The 24,744-nt window shown below is 38.0% G+C and overlaps 1 protein-coding gene across 2 annotated transcripts in view; it reads left to right on the top strand.

Moving 5' to 3' along the window:
* The window catches only part of OLFM3 (olfactomedin 3), a 223,012-nt gene that overhangs the window by 180,848 nt on the left and 17,420 nt on the right, over window positions 1–24,744 (top strand). For both annotated transcript variants that reach the window (XM_004002242.5, XM_004002243.6), the window contains exons 2-4: window positions 2,365–2,511; window positions 12,076–12,231; window positions 17,205–17,424. In XM_004002242.5, coding sequence (XP_004002291.1) covers window positions 2,365–2,511; window positions 12,076–12,231; window positions 17,205–17,424 — 523 coding nt within the window. The remainder of the gene's footprint in view (window positions 1–2,364; window positions 2,512–12,075; window positions 12,232–17,204; window positions 17,425–24,744) is intronic.

Raw genomic sequence — 24,744 nt, 5'->3', positions numbered from 1 at the left:
CTATGTAACATTTGTTATGTAGTTTTTTCAGTATCCATATGATTGACCTTTAAGAACAATTATCTAGATGTTCAGCATCATATTAATATGGCCATAACATGGGAATTAACAGCAAGACAATATGTCTATACAGTCTAATAAGGGAGCCACTGTGGCTACTGGAATGTGGCTAGACCAAATTGAGGTATGCCATGAGAGTAAAATGCACATTCAATTTCAGGCAGTGTACAAAAAAGGAGGGAAAACAATGTAAAATATCTCATGAATAATTTTTATATTGATTATACATGTTGAAACAATAATACTTATATATATCAGGTTAAATAAAATATACTATTAAATTAATTTCACTTATACCCTTTTATTTTTTTAAACCTGCCCACTAGAAAATTTAAAATTATCCATGTGGCTCTCAATCTATTGAACAGTACCACTCTTGCTTCATACAAAACTCTACGACATATAAGCTGCACTTTCTTAGGCAGGTTAACTAACTTTCTCTTCTGTGAAATGGGAATAACTATTATTCCTGATTCTTGGCATCCTTGATTGTATCCTTCCATTAACAAGTCAATGCATGTGAGCTGTCCCTTGGAATAGGGTCTAATCTTGAGCAGGCAGCATTCCTCAGCCTCAGCAAACCCCAAAGAGAACTCAGTTGAGGGTCAAGTCACTGATACCCTCAGCAATTGGAGGAATGAAAGAGTGCCTCTTTGAGCACTGCATCAAGGCAACTACAATTTCTGATTGTATAATGCAGAATCTATGCTCAAAGCACAGCTCTTCTGAAAAATAACTAGGCAAAAATGAGTTACTTATTTTTGTACTTGATAGAATGTAATTAATATAGCAGACAGGAAATAGCCAATATATCCCATAGTTGGATATAGACTAATTATTTAAACAAGACATAAGAAAGATAGATAATACTACTAGACAATGCATATTAACTGCCTAGTAAATAGTTCAGACAATCCTTCTGAAGAGGCTGAAACCATGTCTCAGTCTCAGCTGCTTAGTTATGTCCAACTCTTTGAGACCCCAAGAACTATAGCCTGCCAGGGTCCTCTGTCCATGGGATTTTCCTGGCAAGAATACTGGAGTGGATTGCTATTTCCTCCTCCAGAGGATATTCCTGACTGAGGGACTGAACCCATGTCTCCCACGTCTCTTGCACTGCAGGTGGATTCTTTACCACTAAGCCACCAGGGAAACCATAAAGTGAAACTGAAAGTTGCTCAGTCATGTCCGACTCTTGCCACCCCATGGACTACACAGTCCATAGAATTTTCCAGGCAAGAATACTAGTGCTTGCAGCCATTCCTTCTCCAGAGGATCTTCCCAACCCAGGCATCAAACCCAGGTCTCCTGCATTGCAGGCGGATTCTTTATCAGCTGAGCCACCAGGGAAACCCAAGGGCAAACCAAAAGGGCTGAATAACTGAAGGTTTATTAGGGAGGTATTTCAAATAGGAGAACAAAATGAGTAATATACAAAGGTGTGAATCTAGGTGAGCATGCTTTCAGGACACACCAAGACCAACTGGATGGAAAGAAGTTTCTTATAGGAAGATACAGGGGGTAAACTAGAAACATAAATAGGAGGCAGACTGCAGTAGAACAGAAACATCATTTTGAGATAAGCTTCTAGGGAGGCAGGTGATAAGTGCATAAAAGTAATCTGGGAAGATCAATATTGCCAGAGTAATTTGGCCTCTGTCAAAATACTATCTTTAACTCCTCTGAAACTCTATATCCTTTGTGAAACAATGTTGGTCTAATTACTTTTACCCTATATTTTCATGTGATACCTTTCTAGCTTTATTAATAATTGACCCTTCAGTACATAGGAAGCTCTCTGGGAGAGAATTTTGCTTCAGAATACATGAACTGATTGCTTCAGAACACATGAACAGTAATCAGAAAAAATATATATATACTACTAATTACAATTTGTGTTGAAAAAGACAAACTAACAGATCTTATGCAGAAAGACTGGTGATATTTGACTAAGTATTTAGCAGATACTTCTAAAGTTGCATCAAAATGTCCAAATATGACAGAAAGCATTAGGGAGTGGTGTAGGATAAATAATCAATGATACACAATCAAAATCAATAATATGGAACCAAAAGAAAAAAGTAGAGTCTCCTTCTGTCCATTGAAAAGGAAGTTGTAAGTGAATGAACATGTGCTGCCTACTTGAATTGTTCAATCTCGTTTTTAATTTTAGAGAAAAACTATTTAAGAGAAAACTACTTAGAGAAAAACTAAAAATAAAAAGATACTTTGCTTAAGATTATACAAACTCATGCTCTCTTTAACTCTCTGTGTGTTTTGTATGTTTGCTGTTGGTTTCCTCAGACTCAGATTAGTCCCAAAGAAGGGTGGCAGGTATATAGCTCAGCACAGGATCCTGATGGACGATGCATTTGCACAGTGGTTGCTCCAGAACAAAACCTGTGTTCCCGGGATGCCAAAAGCAGGCAGCTTCGCCAGCTGCTGGAAAAGGTAGGTGTCCTCTGTCCCCTGTGATATTCTTACTGAAATCTACCATTATTTATAAAGGAAATATGGGAAAGCAGGTCAGCATAAGGAGGAGTCTTTCAATTTTTTCCCCCTTCTCAAATAAATGTTTTCCCCCCTTGAAAGCAGTACCGCAAGATTCCTGCTCTACTGTTCTATTTATGACTTTTACTGCTTGCAATCTTGCTCTAATATAATTTCCACCATATTTCTAAACATCCATTTGATCTCCCCTTAAGAAAAAAAATAGTACGAAGCTTTATTCCTATGTCAGAAATTTAGCCTCAACTCTCAAGATCACACTAAACTCTTTGAGCTCATACTTTTGGATCTCATTAGCAACCTTGCAAGGAAGTAAAAATAATGGCATACAATATGCAAGCTATCTGGACAGATAATGAATAATTCTAAGTATTTATCATCATCCTTTAAGTCATTCCTTTGAACATTAAGTTCTTCAATTTCATTCAAGAGCATTCTCTCCATATAATTTACTTAAGCTGGATCCATAACAATCAAATGCAGAATGCCCTTGATTTATTCTCTTTCACAGATGAAAGTCATCTCATGAAAGGTTATTTATGTTTAGTTTAGGGACCAAAAAAAACAAAACAAAACAAAACAAAAAACAATGAATGGTTCTTTCAATTTTTCTCATTCAGACTTTCACAGTGTCAGTCCCTGAATATAGTTGGACAGCTGGAGTGGCCAGACTCATGGAAGGACGACAACATATTTGAATTTTAAATACCCTCGGGGATAATAAGATAAATTAGGTAGTATGTGTTTTCAGAGGATATCATGCTCAACAATTCGCTCTGTGTAATATCATTTCCATGATCATCTACACAATTACAGCACAAAATAGGAAGCTTTAACAGAGAATAGAGAAATTAGAAAAATGAAAGCACTGAATCTGTTAATATAGACATTCCTATTTTATGGAATTTAAGCTGCAGTAACTCTCTTCCACTGCGACATAAATAAAATAACTTTCCTCAGTGTACACTATTTGAGAGTGTTTTGATGCCCTAAGATTTTAAGTTTTTTTTTTTCATTTTCATACAGAGATTAGTCTTTCTGATGCCCTTATCCTCAGAGTTATCATCATCTATTTGCTCTCTTTTCTTAAGACTCTTTTTAAACAAGATCCAGTCTTCCCTGTTCCTTCAAAATCTTTCTCCCAGACAAGAGCAAATTTAATTGTCATTCAAGTTAATGACTCCAGCTATCAACTGTTAGAAATCATGACATATGAACTATGGTTATTCTTGTGTATTATTTTCCAATCTAGATTTTCTTTATATATCTGAAAAAAATTGAAACATAAAGTTTAGTATTGTTTGGTTACTAAGGAAATTAATTAGGCTGGTAAAAAGATTTAATATTTTAAATCCAATTTTGCTTTTCTATTAGTTTGTATTTCTTCTCAGATTACTTTCTACTCCAATCCTCTTTTCTACACACAAAAAATATCTTCTTTCTACACGTTTGTTGAGAAAATTTTTCTTAGACATGATTGTTCTATTTGTATTACTATTTTAAGTATATTATTGCATACACACATCTAAAAATAGACATTTCCTCAAAAAATCAGTTGAAAATTTCAAATGAACTGGGAAAGTCAGGCAGTAGATAATACTCTCTACGTGTCCAGAGTGAAATGTATTCCAGAGCTATGAGAAAACCTAAAATTTGTGAAGGACGAATGAGGCAAGACGAGTACAACTAAAGGTAACTGATTGAAAGCAATCGCTGAAATGTATATGACCACACCATTCAATAGGCAATTTGTTTAGTTTTAAAGAAATTGTAGAAAATGACATTTTAAAAAATTCATCAATACCTAAATGACAAAAGACAAAATTCATTAACAGTATCAAGGTCACCCCAAGTTAGGTTTATCAAATTCAACATTTGGTAGTTTTATGGCAACAGAAGAATAGTAAATTGTATGCACTATACACAGTGATCTGAAGAATATAAATAGCACTGGTTTGCTGCATTGACCCAAAGAAAGCGTATCTGAAATCAGCATTCTCTGTTTAGACTGAGCCAGTCCCTTGCTGACTTCTCTGAAAACGTGAAAGGGTCAGAGGCTCAGTCAGTTCTCTGTGACACTTTGGGATCCCAAGGACTATAGCCTGCCAGGTTCCTCTGTCCGTGGGATTCTCGAGGCAAGAATACTAGAGTGTTGCCATTTCTTTCTCCAGGGGATCTTCCCATCCCAGGGATAAAAACTGGGTCTCCCGCATTGCAGGCAAATTCTTTACTATCTGAGCCACCAGGGAAGCTCCTGCTGACTTCATAGTTTCACAAATATCCAAGGTACCAGACAGCAAATAGAAGCATGACCATTAAGCAGCCCATTTCACTATTAACCAAAGGATTGATTTAATCATATAAGGGAACACTCATAATAAGAATAATATTAATAACAATAGTTCCCATCTATTATATTTGTATCTGCTCCATTCCAATTTCATAGCAGACAGATGTCCTTCTAAGTTTACATGAAAGGAAAATGGTGCTTTTTGAGGCTAAAAACCTTATCATTGTCAGTCAATCAGTAGACTGTAAATCCATACCAGATCAACTTTGCATTTTCTAACACCATGCCAGTGTCATTCAAAATGCCACCGGTGGTACCCACAATTATTTAATGCAAGCTCTGTAAAATATCTTAAACAAGTACATTTATACTTCTAAATATTAGAAAGATTACAATTGGTTTTACAATACATCAGGCCTTAGTGTGTCCCAGCTAAAATCTTTTACCTAAGAAGAGTTTGTCCATCAGCTATTTAGCTTCTCTGCACATACTTCCATTGTCTAGGTCAATATTGCCTAAAATGTGATTTTTGGAACAGGACGCTGGTGACATCCTTTCAATAAAATAATTTTAAACAACAGTACATGATACATCACTCTTGAAGATTTCCATCACAGAGTTTAATACTAAAGGTTCCATGGAGACCTACAGTGGTGAAATCCCTGTTTAGTTGTGTTAACCCCAACACTATCCAAGCATATTGAACTGTAGGGCTTTATTATTAATTTTTTAAGTAGCCTCTGCACTAATCATGGCCTCTCTGGTGGCTCAGACAGTAAAGAATCTGTGTGCAAAGCAGAAGACCTAGCTTTGATTCCTGGATCAGGAAAATCCCCTGGAGAAGGAAATGCCAACCCATTCCAGTATTCTTGCCTGGAGAATTCCATGTACAGAGGAGCCTGGCCAGCTACATGGGGTCTGCAAAGAGTTGGAAGCTAATTATAAATAGGGGTGAAAATCTAAGTTAATTTGTGTTTAAGTTTAGAAAGGACTCAGACATTTCATTTATCCTAATTAAGAGGATAAAAAAAGAATTTTAAAAAATCTATGAATGAAAGGGAACAATAAGCTTGCCACACTGTGGAGAGAGACATGAGTAGGCATCTGAATGGCAGTACGTCAGTGATAAGCAGACTAACAGAGGAGGAAGTCTCCTTCCCACAAGTGTAATGCTGGGGGTCCAGTCTCGAGTCTCAGCAAGAAACTGATTCTCAGTGGGTCTCCATGACCAGTGGGAAAGTAAACAGTCTGAGGTACGGCCATCAGGAAAAGCAAAAGGCAGCCCAGAACCATCCTTCCCAACTAGACTATTCCATCTCTTGTCGCACCCCAAAGGTAGCTCTTATAATTATACATGATTATTCAATATTGAAGGTCACAATTAAGCCTCAGCAAAAATTCCCTCAGTACATTTTCCCATAACACAAATAAAGTTGAAAATTAACTTCACAGGGTAACTTAGAGGCAAAATAAAAGAGAGGGTATTTTAACTATCCAGAATATCTCACTTGTCTATCAATTTATAACTCTATGTGCTGTGCGTGCTTAGTCAGGTCCAACTCTTTCCCGCCCCATGGTCTATAGCCCACCAGACTTCTCTGTCCACAGGGATTCTCTAGAAAGGAATACTGGAGTGGGTTGCCATGCCCTTCTCCAGGGGATCTTCCTTAACTCTATGGACTCTGCCAAAGTACACAGAAATCTTAGGAGAATATTGGCCATGCTAATGATGACTGTCTTCATAGACAAATACCGCATTTAAATGTGTAGCGTGTTTCTGTAACACAAATGGCTTTTCTTCTTTCATGCTTAACCATAAGAGAGATGAAAATTATTTTGAAAGCACTGCATTTATCTAAGATGCAGTCACCAGGCTTTCAATGTTGCCTCAGTAATTTTGTGCTGAACCAAAGATTTTTTTAAACAAAGCTTTCTGAATGTAGGAATGATAGTAAATTAAGAAATATTTCAGAGCCATGTAATACTATAGCCTAACCACTGACAGGAGAAAGACACTTTTCTTAAAATATTAACTTGTTACCTTTTACTGCTACTGAAAGCCAAAGACAATTTTCAGTTCAGTTCAGTTGCTCAGTCGTGTCCAACTTTGCGACACCATGGACAGCAGCATGCCAGGATTCCCTATCTATCACCAACACCCAGAGTTTACTCAAACTCGTCTCATTGAGTCAGTGATGCCATCCAACCACCACATGGTCTAAGTCTCCTTCTCATCCAGCCTTCAATCTTTTCCAGCATCAGGGACGTTTCAAATGAGTCACCTCTTCACATGAGGTGGCCAAAGTATTAGAGTTTCAGCTTCAACATCAGTCCTTCCAATGAACACCCAGGACTGATCTCCTTTAGGATAGACTGGCTAGATCTCCTTGCAGTCCAGTTCAGTTCAGTTCAGTCGCTCAGTTGTGTCTGACTCTTTGTGACCCCATGAATCGCAGCATGCCAGGCCTCCCTGTCCATCACCATCTCCCAGAGTTTACTCAGACTCACATCCATCAAGTCAGTGGAACCATCCAGCCATCTCATCCTCTGTCGTCCCCTTCTCTTCCTGCCCCCAATCCCTCCCAGCATCAGAGTTTTTTCCAATGAGTCAACTCTTCGCATGAGGTGGCCAAAGTACTGGAGTTTCAGCCTTAGCATCATTCCCTCCAAAGAAATCCCAGGGCTGATCTCCTTCAGAATGGACTGGTTGGATCTCCTTGCAGTCCAAGGGACTCTCAAGAGTCTTCTCCAACACCACAATTCAAAAGCATCAATTATTTGGTGCTCAGCCTTCTTCACAGTCCAACTCACATCCATACATGACTACTGGAAAAGCCATAGCCTTGACTAGATGGACTTTGTTGGCAAAGTAATGACTCTGCTTTTTAATATGCTGTCTAGGTTGGCCATAACTTTTCTTCCAAGGAGGAAGCATCTTTTAATTTCATGGCTGCAACCACCATCTGCAGTCATTTTGGAGCCCCCCAAAAATAAAGTCTGACACTAAATCCATTGTTTCTCCATCTATTTGTCATGAAATGATGGGACCAGATGCCATGATCTTTGTTTTCTGAATGTTGAGCTTTAAGCCAACATTTTCACTCTCCTCTTTCACTTTTATCAAGAGGCTTTTAAGTTCCTCTTCACTTTCTGCCATAAGGGTGGTGTCATCTGCATATCTGAGGTTATTGATATTTCTCCCAGCAATCTTGATTCCAGCTTGTGCTTCTTCCAGTCCAGTGTTTCTCATGATGTACTCTGCATATAAGTTAAATAAGCAAGGTGACAATATACATCCTTGACATACTCCTTTTCCTATTTGGAACAAGTCTGTTGTTCCATATCCAGTTCTAACCGTTGCTTCCTGACCTGCATACAGGTTTTCAAAAGGAAAATCAGGTGGTCTGGTATTCTCATCTCTTTCAGAATTTTCCACAGTTTGTGGTGAGCCACATAGTCAAAGGCTTTGGCATAGTCAACAAAGCAGATATAGATGTTTTTTTTGGAACTCTCTTGCTTTTTTGATGATTAAGTGTATGTTGGCAATTTGATCTCTGGTTCCTCTGCCTTTTTAAAACCAGCTTGAACATCTGGAAGTTCATGGTTCACATATTGCTGAAGCCTGGCTTCGAGAATTTTGAGCATTACTTTATTAGCATGTGAGATGAGTGCAATTGTGCAGTAGTTTGAGCATTCTTTGGCATTGCCTTTGGGATTGGGATGAAAACTGACTTTTTCCAGTTCTGTGGCCACTGCTGAGTTTTCCATATTTGCTGGCATATTGAATGCAGCACTTTCACAGCATCATCTTTTAGGATTTGAAAGAGCTCAAATGGAATTCCATCACCTTTACTACCTTTGTTTGTAGTGATGCTTCTAAGGCCCAGTTGACTTCACATTCCAGGATGTCTGGCTATAGGTGAGTGATCACATCATCATGATTATCTGAGTCGTGAAGATCTGTTTTGTACAGCTCTTCTGCATATTCTTGCCACTTCTTCTTAATATCTCCTGCTTCTCTTAGTTCCATACCATTTTTGTCCTTTATTGAGGCCATCTTAGCATGAAATGTTCCTTTGGTATCTCTAGTTTTCTTGAAGAGATCTCTAGCCTTTCCCATTCAATTGTTTTCCTCTATTTCTTGGCACTGATCACTGAGGAAGGCTTTCTTATCTCTCCTTGCTATTCTTTGGAACTCTGCATTCAGATGGATATATCATTCCTTTTCTCCTTTGCTTTTTACTTCTCTTTCACAGCTATTTGCCAGGCCTCCTCAGACAGCCATTTTGCTTTTTTGTATTTCTTTTTCCTGGGATGGTCTTGCTCCCTGTCTCCTGTACAATGTCACAAACCTCTGTCCATAGTTCATCAGGCACTCTATCAGTTCTAGTCCCTTAAATCTATTTCTCACTTCCACTGTATAATCATTAGGGATTTTATTTAGGTCATACCTAAATAGTCTAGTGGTTTTCCCTACTTTCTCCAATTTAAGTCTGAATTTGGCAATAAGGAGTTCATGATGTGAGCCACAGTCAGCTCCCTGTGTTGTTTTTGCTGACTGTACAGAGCTTCTCCATCTTCAGCTGTAAAGAATATAATCAATCTGATTTCAGTGTTGACCATCTGGTGATGTCCATGTGTAGAGTCTTCTCTTGTGTTGTTGGAAGAGTGTGTTTGTTATGACCAGTGCATTCTCTTGGCAAAACTCTATTAGCCTTTGCCCTGCTTCATTGTGTACTCCAAGGCCAAATTTGCCTGTTACCCTAGGTGTTTCTTGACTTCCTACTTTTGCATTCCAGTCCCCTATAATGAAAAGGACATCTTTTTTGGGTGTTAGTTCTAGTAGGTCTTGTAGGTCTTCATAGAACCATTCAACCTCAGCTTCTTCAGCATTACTGGTTGGGGCATAGACTTGGATTACTGTGATATTGAATGGTTTGCCTTGGAAATGAACAGAGATCATTCTGTCATTTTTGAGATTGCATCCAAGTACTGCATTTCAGACTCTTTTGTTGACTCTGACGGCTACTCCATTTCTTCTAAGGGATTCTTGCTCATAGTAGTAGACATAATGGTCATCTGAGTTAAATTCACCCATTCCAGTCCATTTTAGTTCTCTGATTCCTAAAATGTCAATGTTCACTCTTGCCATCTCCTGTTTGACCACTTCGAATTTGTCCTGATTCATGGACCTAACATTCCATGTTCCTATGCAATATTGCTCTTTACAGCATCAGATCTTACTTCCATCACCAGTCACATCCACAACTGGGTGTTATTTTTGCTTTGGCTCCATCTCTTCATTCTCTGGAGTTGTTTCTCCTCTGATCTCCAGTAGCATATTGGGCACCTAATGACCTAGGGATTTCATCTTTCAGTGTCCTATCTTTTTTGCATTGTCATACTGTTCATGGTGTTCTCAAGGCAAAAATACTGACGTGGTTTGCCATTCCCTTGCCTAGTGCACTACATTTTGTCAGAACTCTCCACCATGACCCATCTGTGTTGGGTGGCCCTACATGGCATGGCTCATAGTTTCATGGAGTTAGACAAGTCTGTGGTAATTTTACCCAATAGATAAAAATAAGATAATTTTACCCAAAATATATTTATTGAGCAATTATTCCATACCTGGTTCTGTGTAAGGTCTTGGGGGTAAGAGGTATGAATAAGGCGCAGCATCTAACCTCACGGAATTTACAGAAGGACAGCCATTTTTGTGCTTCCGATTCACACACATTACACAATTAGGTTAATATAAGTGAGATTGTAGTATGTCCTGAAAGACAAGTTTCGTAAAGAACAGGACTATCCATTAAGACAGCAGAAAGAGAAACAGAAAAATAAGACCTCTGGGGGAAAAATAGTGGAGGAACTGAGGCAAGCCAAGGCAGCATAATTCACTGCCTTTTCTGAATATTCTAGATCTGAGGGATGTATTGACAATGGGCTCTCTAAAGCTAGCTGGTCCACTAAGCTCTGCAACTTTACCTGATGACAGAAATTTGTCTCTGAACAAATCATCCCTTTCTTATTTGTAACTCACAAGTTTTACAATGAAAATAAGTTTTTACATGTTACATAAATAATACATGTTTATTTAAAAACATATAGAATAACAGATAAAAATATATTAAATGAAGCAAGTGAAAGTCGCTCAGGTGTGTCTGACTCTGTGACTGCATGAACTACACAGTCCATGGAGTTCTCCAGGCCAGAATACTGAAGTGGGTAGCTGTTCCCTTCTTCAAGGGGTCTTCCCAAGCCAGGGATCGAACCCAGGGTCTCCCGAATTGCAGACAGATTCTTAAGCAGATGAGCTACCAGGGAAGCCCAAATGAAGCAAAACTCACCTGAAATCCCACCATTTTTGACCATGCTTTCATGTATTCATTTATGTAAGTAAAAATATAATTCTATGCAGATGGATTTATATATAATAATTACCAGGGACATCTTTCTGCAATATTTTGTTACTTCTCTTCTTACCCACATCTCACCACCCACCAGGAAAGAAATATCAACCACCTAATATGTATTCTAATCCTTCCATATCTTGATGCACATCATTTGAAATTTTTCATTTTGTATTGGAGAATAGCGAATTTATAATGTGACAGTTACAGGTGAACAGCAAAGGGATTTCCAGGTCTCTTCAACAGTACCCTCTCCAAGTTAGGAGGTGTCCCAGCCCTACAACCATTCATCTTGCTCAATTCAGCCTCACCCCTGGGAGTACATCACATGCAGCCTGAAGTAACTATACTGGAATACATGCATTCTAGATCTGTTGGACACTTCACTACCCCCAAAATTGCTCAGCATCCCAGACTTTGAGGATGTCAGAGTTAGTGCTGATAGAAACAACTTATCTTAACATTTAACAGATTGAGCCATCATAAGCTTACTAAGCTCTGGAAATGAATATTCTATTTTTTAAATTTATTATTATGATATATCAAATTCTTATTTATAGTTAGTCATTTCTAATGCTAGAATGTTCGTTTTATTATTTCCTGCCTAGCTGTAATTTTCTTTTGCTACATTATTGGAATGTTTCTTATGAAGAATTGCCCTTCTGAAAGTATGTCCTGTGGGAATGTAATTATGGATTTGGCACTGCCAGTTTTATTAGTGGAAAAAACTGATTTTTTTTTTTTTTGCATATACCTCAGTAGTATAGACAATAATGTACAGCCAGTGTTCTTGTTTAACAGGTTCAGAATATGTCCCAATCTATTGAAGTCTTAAACTTGAGAACTCAAAGAGATTTCCAATACGTCCTAAAAATGGAAACACAAATGAAAGGGCTGAAGGCCAAGTTTCGGCAGATTGAAGATGACCGGAAGACACTAATGACCAAGCATTTTCAAGTAGGTGTGACTTCAGCTGTCTTATTAATGCAAATAAGACACTGAGTACAATGGACAGCCACCATGACACTCAGCTAGAAATAACTGTGCATTGGCCCATATATGTAAGGTTCAAGACTCAATGGGACGTCAATCATCTCTCCACTGAAACTGACCATTAGCTGGTTGGAATGCATAGAAAACTTGCTATGAAAACAGCCTCAACCTCCTTGAGCTAGGTGGAGACTGTGGATAGATTTAAAGGCATTTCAATGTGCATGCCAATGGGAAATCTAGGAAAATTAATAACTAAATTTGTCAAAGACTTTCTGATGATTTTATGCTTTGCTAAAATGAAGAGAAATATAGAGAATATAAATTATTAAAAGAAGCAATAATACCACCATTATTAACAGCACATAAAAGAGGGTTGGTTTCACTATTTGACGCAAATAAAGGTTTTTGTTTTTTTTTTTCAATTTTTAAGCCATTTATTGACTATCTAGAAACACAGAAAATGGAGAAATGGTGCTTTTGAGCACACTATGTGTGTGGACACTTATGACACTGTCATAGATTGAAATAAAATCTGACCATGATAATGCCATTTGATCTTCTATGAAAAAGTCACAATCTGCCAGACAGAGGCACAAGACATAGTTTATAAAACATGCTAAGATTTTACAGACATAATAGCCTATGCTTTTCCTGCCAATTAGGAAGTAAGATTCACTGCTATGGCTGAGGGAATGGGCCTAAATTCAAGTTCTTGGCCAAACATTAGAAGTGCTTTTCACACATAATTGTGATTGGCAGGGAGATAGGGACACAAAATAGGGTCTCTGCATGACACAGTTTAATAAGGCAGAAATTATCATTGTTTTGTCATTTCCCTCATTGCTGCTCAGGAGCCTGAATAGAGAGCCAGTTTTAAAGTTTTATCAGAAATATACAAAATAAGGACGAGAGGGTAAGAAACTTCAGGGTACTGATGAGAGAAGGGGCTAATGTGATGAATCTTGAGGTTAAAGAGAGAAGCAAGCAAAGCCAGAAGGTTAAGAAATTATAACAAATTAGAGCAAGGCCTGCTGCTGCTGCTGCTGCTGCGGCTGCTAAGTCGCTTCAGTTGTGTCTGACTCTGTGTGACCCCATAAGACGGCAGCCCACCAGGCTTCCCCGTCCCTGGGATTCTCCAGGCAAGAACACTGGAGTGGGTTACCATTTCCTTCTCCAAGAGCAAGGCCTAGAAGATAAAAATAAATTGAAAGATTACTGTGAATGAGAGAATAAGCAACCTTGAAGGATAGAGAATTTATGGAGAAATGGTAAACACAGAAGAATATAAGGTTGATAAGCAAATAAATTAATTTTGCTGCTACTGTCACTCCAGTCATGTCTGACTCTGTGCAACCCCATAGACGGCAGCCCACCAGGCTCCCCCGTCCCTGGGATTCTCCAGGCAAGAACACTGGAGTGGGGTGCCATTTCCCTCTCCAATGCATGAAAAATTAATTTTAACCAATATTTATTGAGCACATAGTGTGTATAAAGCAGTGTTGGGCCCTCTGCTGGGTATATAATGCATAAACTCTCTTCTGTGAAAGAGACCTAACAAACTGGTCAAACTGACAGTAAAAAGAGGCATAAACATTACTTAACAGCACAAAGGGAGGAGTTATTAATTTTGTTTAGACAACTTCACGGGAAGGGTTATCAAAAATCTTTTCAGGGAAAGATTTACCAATAATCAAGAAAATGGTTTTGGACTAGTGCTCACCTTCTTCCCCAGGAAATATTAAATCACACAGGAGATCAAGAAAACCAAAAGATTTTCTATGTCAGTTTTCAATATTCAAGATTAGGGTATACAGCATACAGTGAGCCTGATGCTGTAGCCATCAACTAAGTAGGGAATGACAAGCCAGCACTTACAGTGCCTAGGGAGCATTCCCAGAAAGGAAGAGGGACGGAAGGAGAGGAGCTCGGAGTTTCTGGCTCAAAGTGAAAATCATTCAAAGTTAGATATAGAACTCATGCCAAAGAACTGCTTGTGGGACCAGGGCTGGCAGAGTCGGTGACACATGATGACGTATGTGCATCTATGGGAACTTTTGGGAGAAGAGAGGAGACAAAGAAACAAAAAGATACAAGGCTGAGAGAAAAAATAAAAGAGAGAAAACTGCCTATTCTATCAGTGTGTCTAGCAGCAGACAAGCTGCCAATAAGAAAACTTAATTTTCAGGCAGCATCATAGGACATAATGATTTTGATTTTCCTAATCCATGTAATCCATGTATATACCAAACTTGTGTGTCAAAATCCATGTAGCAATAATGATAACAGCATCATTTTTTCTGAAGAACTACATGTATTCAACATATAGTTTCAATAACTATAAATGTATTATATATTAACTACTTTAGTCCTCACAACAATCCTGTAAAGTAGACACTATGTTTATTCCCATCATCCAGATGAAGAAACTCATGTACAAAGAAATTCTGCAACTCATCTAGGATCGTACATCTAATATGTATCAGAACTACAAAGTCCAACTCCCAAGTTAAACCTCTTTAAAACAATGCTACATTGCCTCTCCATGTAAACCATAGTTCTCTGAATTAAATATAATAATAATAATTAATGCTCAATATATACTTGTTGAATGTGTTTATTCACCAAGTCCTACCATGAGTCAGATTTTGCTCTAGCCGCTGAGCCGCCATATTTGAGAAGAAACGGCACATTCCAAAAGTAAGTTTATGATTTAATATGTTTACATTGGAAGAAAATCCTCCTCTAGTACACCATCTTCAACTTGCCAAAAAATTTAAGTAGGTTGTATCTTCCATATCCTTTATGATTTAAAAAAAAAAAAAAGTCTCAGATATCATAGTTGAGACTGTCATTCTTCTATGAAGAGATCTTGGTAGGGTAAGATAGTCTAGCTATACTCTTTGCTATAAGAGCAATGTAGTAGAATGTGAAATTCTAGAAAGGATTATTAAGCACACAGATCTGTGTTACTTTACTTTAATATTTTAAGTATTTGATATGTACATTCGTTAGACTTTCTTTGCTCTCTGACAATTGCTCTGAGTTAGAACTGACTGCCAATAATTGAATTATAAATTTTTGAAAAGATTCCAAAATTCATATACATATAAACTGGTAACTCAGATGGTAAAGAATCTGCCTGTAATGCAGGAGACATAGATTTGAACCCTGGGTCAGAAAGATCCCCTGGAGAAGGGAATAGCAACCCACCCCAGTATTCTTGCCTGGAGAACTCCACGGACAAGAAGACTGACAGGCTACAGTCCAAGGGGTCATAAGAGTCATACCTGGGCGAGTGACCAACACTTTTACCCATATCTATATATAGATTTTAGCTTAGGGGAAATAAAATGCCACCAAAAATGTCATCTGAATTGCTCTCTTTTCAATATACCCATAAGTAGAATGTAAAACTCATCACTGTAACAGTTGTTATAATGTGCAGCAAATGGTACTATCAGAACTCTACTCATTAAAATTCTAATGAAGCAATTGTGTCTTCCTTTAGGGATAGCACAAAATGCTCAAACTAAGAAGTTTATTTCAAAATGAGACACTAAAATGAGCAAAGCTCTGCAACTCTGCCTTTTGAGTGGGATATTTATCAATGTTTCTCATCATTAAGACTCTGCCCCCTCCCACTCAACATGGACATACAGGTAAATGCTGAGAATTCCAATCTTACAGAACACATGGAAATTTCCCCACAAGATACGCAAGTCCATAAATCAGGGTGGCAATGGGAGCTCTTGTTATTTTAACACATTGACAGTAATAACATCTTCTAAACGTAATTGTAAAATGCAATTTTCGGCTCCTTAAATTGGTTAGCATACAGCATGGTTTCTGACAACACCTACGGATTATTCTCAAATGATCATAGCAGTAACAGCTCTTCCACAAATGAGAAAATTTGTAATAAATTCACAACTGGATCAAACTCATGGAATATTTCCACTGGGTACCACCATCAACTTAAAGGAAAGGAAGAAAAGGTGACACGTCCAGAAACTGAAAGTGAAACTGGAGGCCTGGCTCATTCCTAAAATAAGAGTGAGGGAAAACTGCTCTGGCAAAGTATACTTCTTGTTCTGTAGACAAAAAATCAGTGTTTCCATTTCAAAAACCTCTATGCTCATTTATTACATAAATCATGACCACCTTAGTCCTTGAAAGAGTTAATTCACTACACTGGTAAGCAACTCTGCCCTACACAAAGAGCTCTAAATTACCTGTGCTAAGGCAAATGAAGTCAGAGTATAAGAAATAATTCAAAACAGCAAACAGCAACATACATTTCTTTGAGCTTTGCAAAGCTTTGCATGATTTTTTATACTTGATAAACTTACATTCCTAATGATGCTGTGCTAAGAAGGATATTAAAAAAGAGGGAGGAGTAGAAAGGAGGAGTGGAACAAGCCCAGAATTGGAAAAATTCTGTTAGTGTAAAGCTCTTCCAGGATCCAAAACTTTCTATAAATACCCTTCTATTATTGGTAATTAGTTAATGGGTAAATAGACTTGGCTAAACAGCATATTTGATTATTTATAATCATATTTAGAAGATGGACCCTACTGATATTTCCTGACTAAATAATGCATTGTTCACTTTATAAAAAGTCACCAGAAAGCAATATTTTACATAAACTACTAACTGCTACCATAGGAAGTTCTGTCATTATGATAAGGATCCGTTTGTTGCATAGAAAATCATGTAACCATTTAAAGAGATGTTCTTGTACTGAATCATGAGATAAGTGGATTTACTACTAGTGATCATGTGGCCACTTACATGCTGCTGAAATACCCAATTTCAATAAAAAATCAGGCAGGCATTGTGAATCTTTTAAAATAATCTTCCTGTAGCATCATGAAGAAGAATGTAGCTGCTTGATCTGGTTAAGTGATTCTCAGAAACAACTGGCTGCTTTTCACAGGAGCTGAAAGAGAAGATGGACGAGCTCCTGCCTTTGATTCCTGTGCTAGAACAGTACAAAACAGATGCCAAGTTAATCACCCAATTCAAGGAGGAAATCCGGAATCTGTCTGCTGTCCTCACGGGAATTCAGGAGGAGATCGGTGCCTATGACTATGAGGAGCTACATCAAAGGGTGCTCAGCTTGGAAACCAGACTTCGTGACTGCATGAAGAAGCTAAGTGAGTAGAGCAATTCCATTTGTCCAGCTTGTGTTTTTAAGTAGTTTCAATGAAAACTGCTCTCTTGCATTTTGCAAATAGTCATGAACTCCTAATTATAGGGAAACTAGTGCCTGCTTTCTAAGTGTAAAGCAAGTGTTCCTTAAAGGCTTTTTTCTGATTAATGGCTGCCTGACTTCCAGAGCACCCTGTGACTGTTTGATCATTTGAAATAAAGAGATCTGACAGACACAGCAATTCTATTGGCTACACTATGAAAATAAGTTTTATTTCAGACAGAGGATAGGTGATGATCAATCACTGCTTGGCCAAGGGAAGAAGGAAGCCATTTCTGGTAGTGGAGGAAGACACAGACTGGGGAAAAGGATATTGCCCTGGGAAGAAATGTGAAATAGCAATGCTAAAGGAAATGATGACCATTCCTCTACCATGCAGAGCGGCTATCAGATGCTCTGATCCACTCAAGAGATAAAAAGGAGGCACCTACTCAAATGCATATTCACTGCTCTACAAGGGGCCAAGCATTCGACTTGTGTCATGGACTCGAATTCTTAACTACTAAAATGTGTGGTTCAACCTGGTCTGAGTTTACAAACTTTTCTGTTGCATGCATAAGCTAGTTACTTAATTGAAGTCATCAGGAGGCTAGTTTGTAACTTATATGAACTAAATAATGGTCCACGAATTGAATAGGGAGGGGTTGTAAGTCCATTTAGAAATAAGATTTTAGTTGTTGATGTGACATGATAAGATTTGGAAGGGGGGTGCTCAGTAACCATAGAAAGTGTTCTCTCAAGGAAAAGAAAAACTTTTCTAGAATATGAAATAAACTGGAAAGAGGACTGAAGAATTTGAAAAAAAGAATTTCTAGTAAAGAAACATTCAGAGAATCAATGTAAATACTTAAAATTTGGATGACTTACAAGAACATTTTAAACACTACTTATTTTACAGATGCAATCCAAATGATAAAAACAGCTGAACTGCAAAATGTTGCATTCAGTAATCACAGTCTCAAAATAAAGTGGGGAATAACCACATGGGATGCCCTACAGCAATCATCTCGGGATTTCCAAGAGACTCCAACAAAATTAATCAGAAGGCAGTAACATAAACCCCTAAGGGTAAACACATGTGCAGTAACCCTCAGTTTCTTATTTCTCATCATGCAAGGGCCATACTTTTTCACCTAAGGTCATGACTCGAGTAGATTCCACTACTTATTCTTCTCCACCCACTGTCCACATTATTGCCAAAGAGATTTTTTTAAATATACATCTGAAATTATTTTCCTCTATTTAAAATCTCCTATGCATCCCTTATGCCCTAGGATACAGTCACTCCTAGGGTATGAGGCTTAAGATGGCCCTCATGTGTGGTCCTCCCTACATCCTCATTGCTCCTGCTGCTGCTAAGTCACTTCAGTCATGTCCAACTCTTTGTGACCCCATGGACTGCAGCCTGCCAGGCTCCTCTGTCCGTGGGATTTCCCAGGCAAGAATACTGGAGTGGGCTGCCATTTCCTTCTCCAGGGGATCTTCCCGACCTAGGGATTGAACCCATGATCCTTACATCTCTTGCACTGGCAAGTGAGTTCTTTACCACTAGTACCACCTGGGAAGCCCGTATCCTCATTTTAGGTCCTGTCTTTTCTCCTCTTACACACTATGTCCCAGTTTCACCTGTGGTCTACACTCAAACCATAGGACCATTATTGGGGCTTGGTTTGTCCCTTTTCCTGAAACACTCTCTTTATCTTTTGTTTATCAATAAATACACTTTCACTTGCCACATGTGCCAAAGTCTTATTCATTTTGCAGGTCTCAATTTAAATGTTATGCCTCACCAGAATCTTCACAGCCCTCTCCCTGCACCCTCTGCATCCCTGCTAGGTGCTCTCAAATCTCGATGTCTCATCAATGATTGGACTTGCCATGTTTCATTATCATTTTGTGTGTAACTGAAGGACTCTTTTGTTAGAGTCTTGTTCCACAAGAATAAGTACAGTGTTTATGAAATTCACTCTAAATACTGTATCTCTCAATGCCTAAAAACCATATTAAATTAGTAAAATTTGCTGAATAAATTAATTCTATAAGCAGTCATATAACTATTTCTAAACTTTCAACAGAGTAAATATTAGGTATTTCAAAAACTAACAGAACAATCTCTTTTACTTACAAAAAAAATTATCTCCTTCAGCCACATATTTGTGTCAAGATGGACAGGACTGACTAAGACTAAGCACGGGAAAAGTCATTTAATACAACACTTAAAAACTCCTTTATATGGTTTGCTTTTATAATTCAAACTGTGGAGTTTACTGCTAATGGAAAATAGGTAAACATTACTGACATAAATTCTGCTGTTATATTTTATTCTTTTTTTAATCAAGAAATACTTTTAGTTCTATATACAGATTGATTTCATAGCTTGCTAAACGATGTCTGCACCAAACAAGAAAAAAATCCCAAATGAAGAATTCTTTGAGGGCTCTCAATATCTAAGTTACTTTAGTGGTTCAAAGAAGTATCCAAATGCATATTTATTAGCCCATAAAACATCTGGGTAAAGATTTTCTGTAAATGACGGTACATAGGACTGGTCTATGTAGGGCTTCAGTTTGATGTGGAAGAGGTCCATTTGTTGTTGGTGAACCATTAAAGACCTTGTATATCAATTCACTCTGTCATTCCTACCATTTTACAAGAAACCCAAGCCACTGGTTTTGTATGCTAAGTCCAGGCACCTACTTAGCACAAATGGATTCTGCTAAAAAAAAAAAAAAAAAAAAAAAAGACAAGCAACAGAAACACTCTACACCTAGTCATCACCTTGGAGTGTGCCAAGTTATGTTTTTGAAGGATTAACACAGCAAACTCTTGGGATTTGCTATACTTTAGAAGTGAACTTTACTTCTGACATATAGGGCTTCCCTTGTAGCTCACTCGATAAAGAATCTGCTTGCAGTGCAGGAGACCTGGGTTCGATCCCTGGGTTGGGAAGATCCCTGGAGAAGGAAATGGCAACCCACTCCAGTATCCTTGCCTGGAAAATCTCATGGACAGAGGAGCCTGGTGGGCTGCATCCCATTGGGTCACAAAGAGTCTGGCATGACTGAGTGACTGACACTTACTTACTCACTTCTGACATATACTCTGAGTTTACTGAGCTGGAAAAAATTTCTGCTGCAGTTAGGTAATTCTACACTCCTCTCAGCTCTTTCTCAACCCTGTTTGTTTTTTCTAATCCACATATAACTTCTGACACAGAATCTCCCCCAATATTAAAAATTATATTTGAGACAAAAAGGGTTAATCTATGCAGACACAAATTCAACATATTTCTCCTTACTGAAACATGGATAATGTCTCTATGGTGTCCTTAGGCCTCAGGACTGTGATCAGCAATATATGTCAAAGATTCATTTAATTAATTTTCCACCATGGACCACAAGTTTAAAAGAATGTGTCAAATAAATTGTATTAATTAGTTAACATGTTTTTGGTAACTACAACAAAAAGTTTGTTGAACCAAAACTGTATCTAGGTAATGAAAAACAAGTAAAAAAACATGAAAACATGCTATTCTATTTTTATTTTACCTAATCAAAACTATACAATCTAGCAACCAATATATTATCAGTTCAGTTCAGTCACTCAGTCGTATCCAACTCTGCGACCCCAAGGACTGCAGCACGCCAGGCCTCTCTGTCCATCATCAACTCCCTGAGTTTACTCAAACTCATGTCCATTGAGTCAGTGATGCCATCCAACCATCTCATCCTCTGTCATCCCCTCCTCCCCCTGCCTTCAGTTTTTTCCCAGCATGAAGGTCTTTTCAAATGAGTCAGCTCTTCACATCAGGTGGCCAAAGTATTGGAGTTTGAGCTTCAGCATCAGTCCTTCCAATGAATATTCAGGACTGATTTCCTTTAGGATGGAATGATTGGATCTCCTTGTAGTCCAAGGGACTCTCAAGAGTCTTTTCCAACACCACAGTTCAAAAGCATCAATTCTTCAGCACTCAGCTTTCTTTGCAGTCCAACTCTCACATCCATACATGACTACTGGAAAAACCATAGCCTTGACTAGATGGACCTTTGTTGGCAAAGTAATGTCTCTGCTTTTCAATATGCTGTCCAGGTTGGTCATAACTTTTCTTCCAAGGAAGAAGCATCTTTTAATTTCATGGCTGCAGTCACCATCTGCAGTCATTTTGGAGCCCAAAAAAATGAAGTCTGACACTGTTTCCCCCATCTATTTGCCATGAAGTGATGGGACTGAATGCCATGATCTTTGTTTTCTGAATGTTGAGCTTTAAGCCAACTTTTTCTCTCTCCTCTTTCACTTTCATCAAGAGGCTCTTTAGTTCTTCTTCACTTTCTGCCATAAGAGTGGTGTCATCTGCATATCTGAGGCTATTGATATTTCCCCCACCAATCTTGATTCCAGCTTGTGCTTCATCCAGCCCAGCAAATATAGATATCAAATAGCAATAACATTAGTATTTACTTTTTTATTTAATAAGATGAATGCTCTTTGATTAATTGATATGACCTTACAAAATACTGAAAATAGTTCTCACATCACAAGTACTTCAATTTAGATTATCGGTAGCCCTCAGATCCCCATTCACTTAACATAGAGGCCAATGCCACAACCAATGATTCTAACTCATTTATACTTTTGTCCCAAGAATGGTTTAGGACATTTGGGTACTTTTCACCATCACATCATGTCTATGCCAATTCATCAAAACCATTTACTGAGACTCTCTGAGCAAAGAGGTTTGCTATTGGCTTAATTACAATACAGAAAACATGTCCAGGTAGAGAGAGACAGCCCTGACACTGTGAGAGTCACACTGGTTCCTAAAACAGTCTTCATATGTTTTCATTAGAAAAAGAATTACTCCAATTTCAATGGAAGTACTTGGTTAGGTACATATATTTACATCAGAAAATACATATATATATATATATAAAACTTTGTGTGACACTAAGTTATAATTTGAGTAACACTTTACTTATTTTGTGTAATCCCTGAAAATTTGTGCAGATTGGACCAACTTATCTCTGTGAAAACTTTTAGCTGTCTACCCAGCAGTATCTCATAAAGAAGTGCCTGAATATCAAAATATTGAAACATACAGACTCAGAAAATAGATGTTAAATAAAATTAGGATCATTCACAGTAAATGTAGAGGGGAAAAAATAAACATATCAGGAGTTCAGTGTTCCAAAAAGGTCTAAAATCCAGCTACTATGGTGCTCAGATGTAGAGTGGGATACTGAATAATTATGATATCAGCAATATAGTAACAGGAGCAAGAAGGCTTATCCATCAGTGACATCTTTGTTCTTCACAAAAGCCTTAACACACAACAGGCAATTAATAGAGTGTAAAAATGGACTGGTGAAAGAAAATAAAACTGAAACTATGAGGAATACATTTCCACTCACCTTTGCAGTTGATTGCTTTTAGGGAAAATATCAGTGTATGTCACATGAATTTTAAGAAACTAAAAAACAAACGTATCATTGCCTGCAAAGTTTAACTTAATAAGGTCGTGAGAAGGAATCATAAGTCACTGAGACCACTAGGGCACCATTCAGCTTATTTCTTCTAGGGAATTAAAGTTTTAGAGAAAATAAAAATTAGAAGAAGAAAAAAAAAGCTTCAACAGCAATGCACCCTAGTGGCCTGAATAAGGTCCAGTAATGCTGTTTCCTAAGTACTTAATATTCTCCTGTGAGGGACTCAATAAAGTCCCCTGTGCTTAATTAAATCATATCACATTCCAAGGCCTGCAAACTATAATTATATGCCTGTGAGAATCTAACTGGAAAAGCACAGTTAATGCTCTTGCACAACCCCTGAGATCACCAATAGAAATCTAATGTAGATTATAATCAGGCTTTCTGACTTTCCAGCCCTTTACACTCCCCTCCCACTTCCTTATGTTAGTTCTATTTTAGGGCAATGGTTTGGTTCCATCTAGTGAAGTACAAGACACACCCTTCTATTACAGGAACAGTTCTGAGCCTTGATGTTTAACAGAAGTAATAGCATTAGAAACTTGAAATTGTAAGTAAATTCAACTTCGGTTACAATCTTTATCATGTTTACACCAAATTAGTTGTAAAAGAAAAACCAAATTGTCTTTGTGACAATAATCTTATTTGTACATTCAATAAATGTTTATTAATCTTCAGTGTGTACTGGCACTTAACCAGGTATTTGGGATACAAAGGTGAGTAGCAAGCAGTGTCCTTCTACTGCCAAGAAGCTTGCATTATCGTGGGGAATAAGCACATAGGCAGACAACTACAGCAATGCTGAGAGCCTACTGCTTGACAGACACACTGCCAGCTTTTTTATGTATGTTAGTCATAACTGCTGCAAGAACTGTGGGTCGGGTATTATTACTAGCAATTTATGGAACAGATACTCAGCTTAAATTTGTCAAAAGTACGTGTTGGAGGCAGCAACTCTAATCCCAAATCCTTCTGTGTTCAAAGACAGAGATTTCTTTCTCACACATGGTATCTTTTGTTGGGTACCTAATAACAGAGCCACCATGGGCTTCCCTGTGGCTCAGCTGGTAAAGAATCTGCATTGCAGGAGACCTGGGTTTGATCCCTGGGTTGGGAAGATCCCCTGCAGAATGAAAAGGCTACCCAAGCCCATATTCTGGCCCGGAGAATTCCATGGACTGTATAGTCTATGGGGTTGCAAAGAGTTGGACACAAATGAGCAACTTTCACTTTCACTTTAGTAACTGAGAAATGCTCAGGATATCACAGTACATTTAACCCAGTAAATAGAACCCAATTGCTGTAGAATGAAGTCAGAGTCATTTTTTATTCTTCCCTTCACTTCACTTGCACACAATTACCACATCTTTACCTCTCCCTCACGGATTTCTCAAAACCACCTCTTTGCATCCACACTTCCACCACCCTAATCCAGAACACCATTCATCACCACTCAGATGGAATATTACAAAGACCTCCAAAGCACTCCCCTTACCTGAAGTCATTCCTGCTCCACCACAATACATATTTATACTCTTTTTGAAATGCAAATCTAATTATATCACACCATGTTTAAGTGATTTTCCTTTAAAATTAAATCTAAATAGCTGTTCATGGTTTGTTTCAATGACATGGATTCTGTCTCACTCTGCATTTTCTCTCCAATTCTCATCATGTACTCACTCTAAGCATTAGTCATTCTAATCTTTTCAATTTCTCAATCTTGCATGCTTCTTCACCTCCTGGACTCTGAATTTCCTCTCCATCTTACTTATTCAAAT

This window comes from Ovis aries, chromosome 1 (genome assembly GCF_016772045.2).
Source record: "Ovis aries strain OAR_USU_Benz2616 breed Rambouillet chromosome 1, ARS-UI_Ramb_v3.0, whole genome shotgun sequence".
Classification (NCBI taxonomy): domain Eukaryota; kingdom Metazoa; phylum Chordata; class Mammalia; order Artiodactyla; family Bovidae; genus Ovis; species Ovis aries.
Note: the sequence above shows the minus strand (reverse complement) of the source record. Positions and strands in the feature narration are given on the sequence as shown.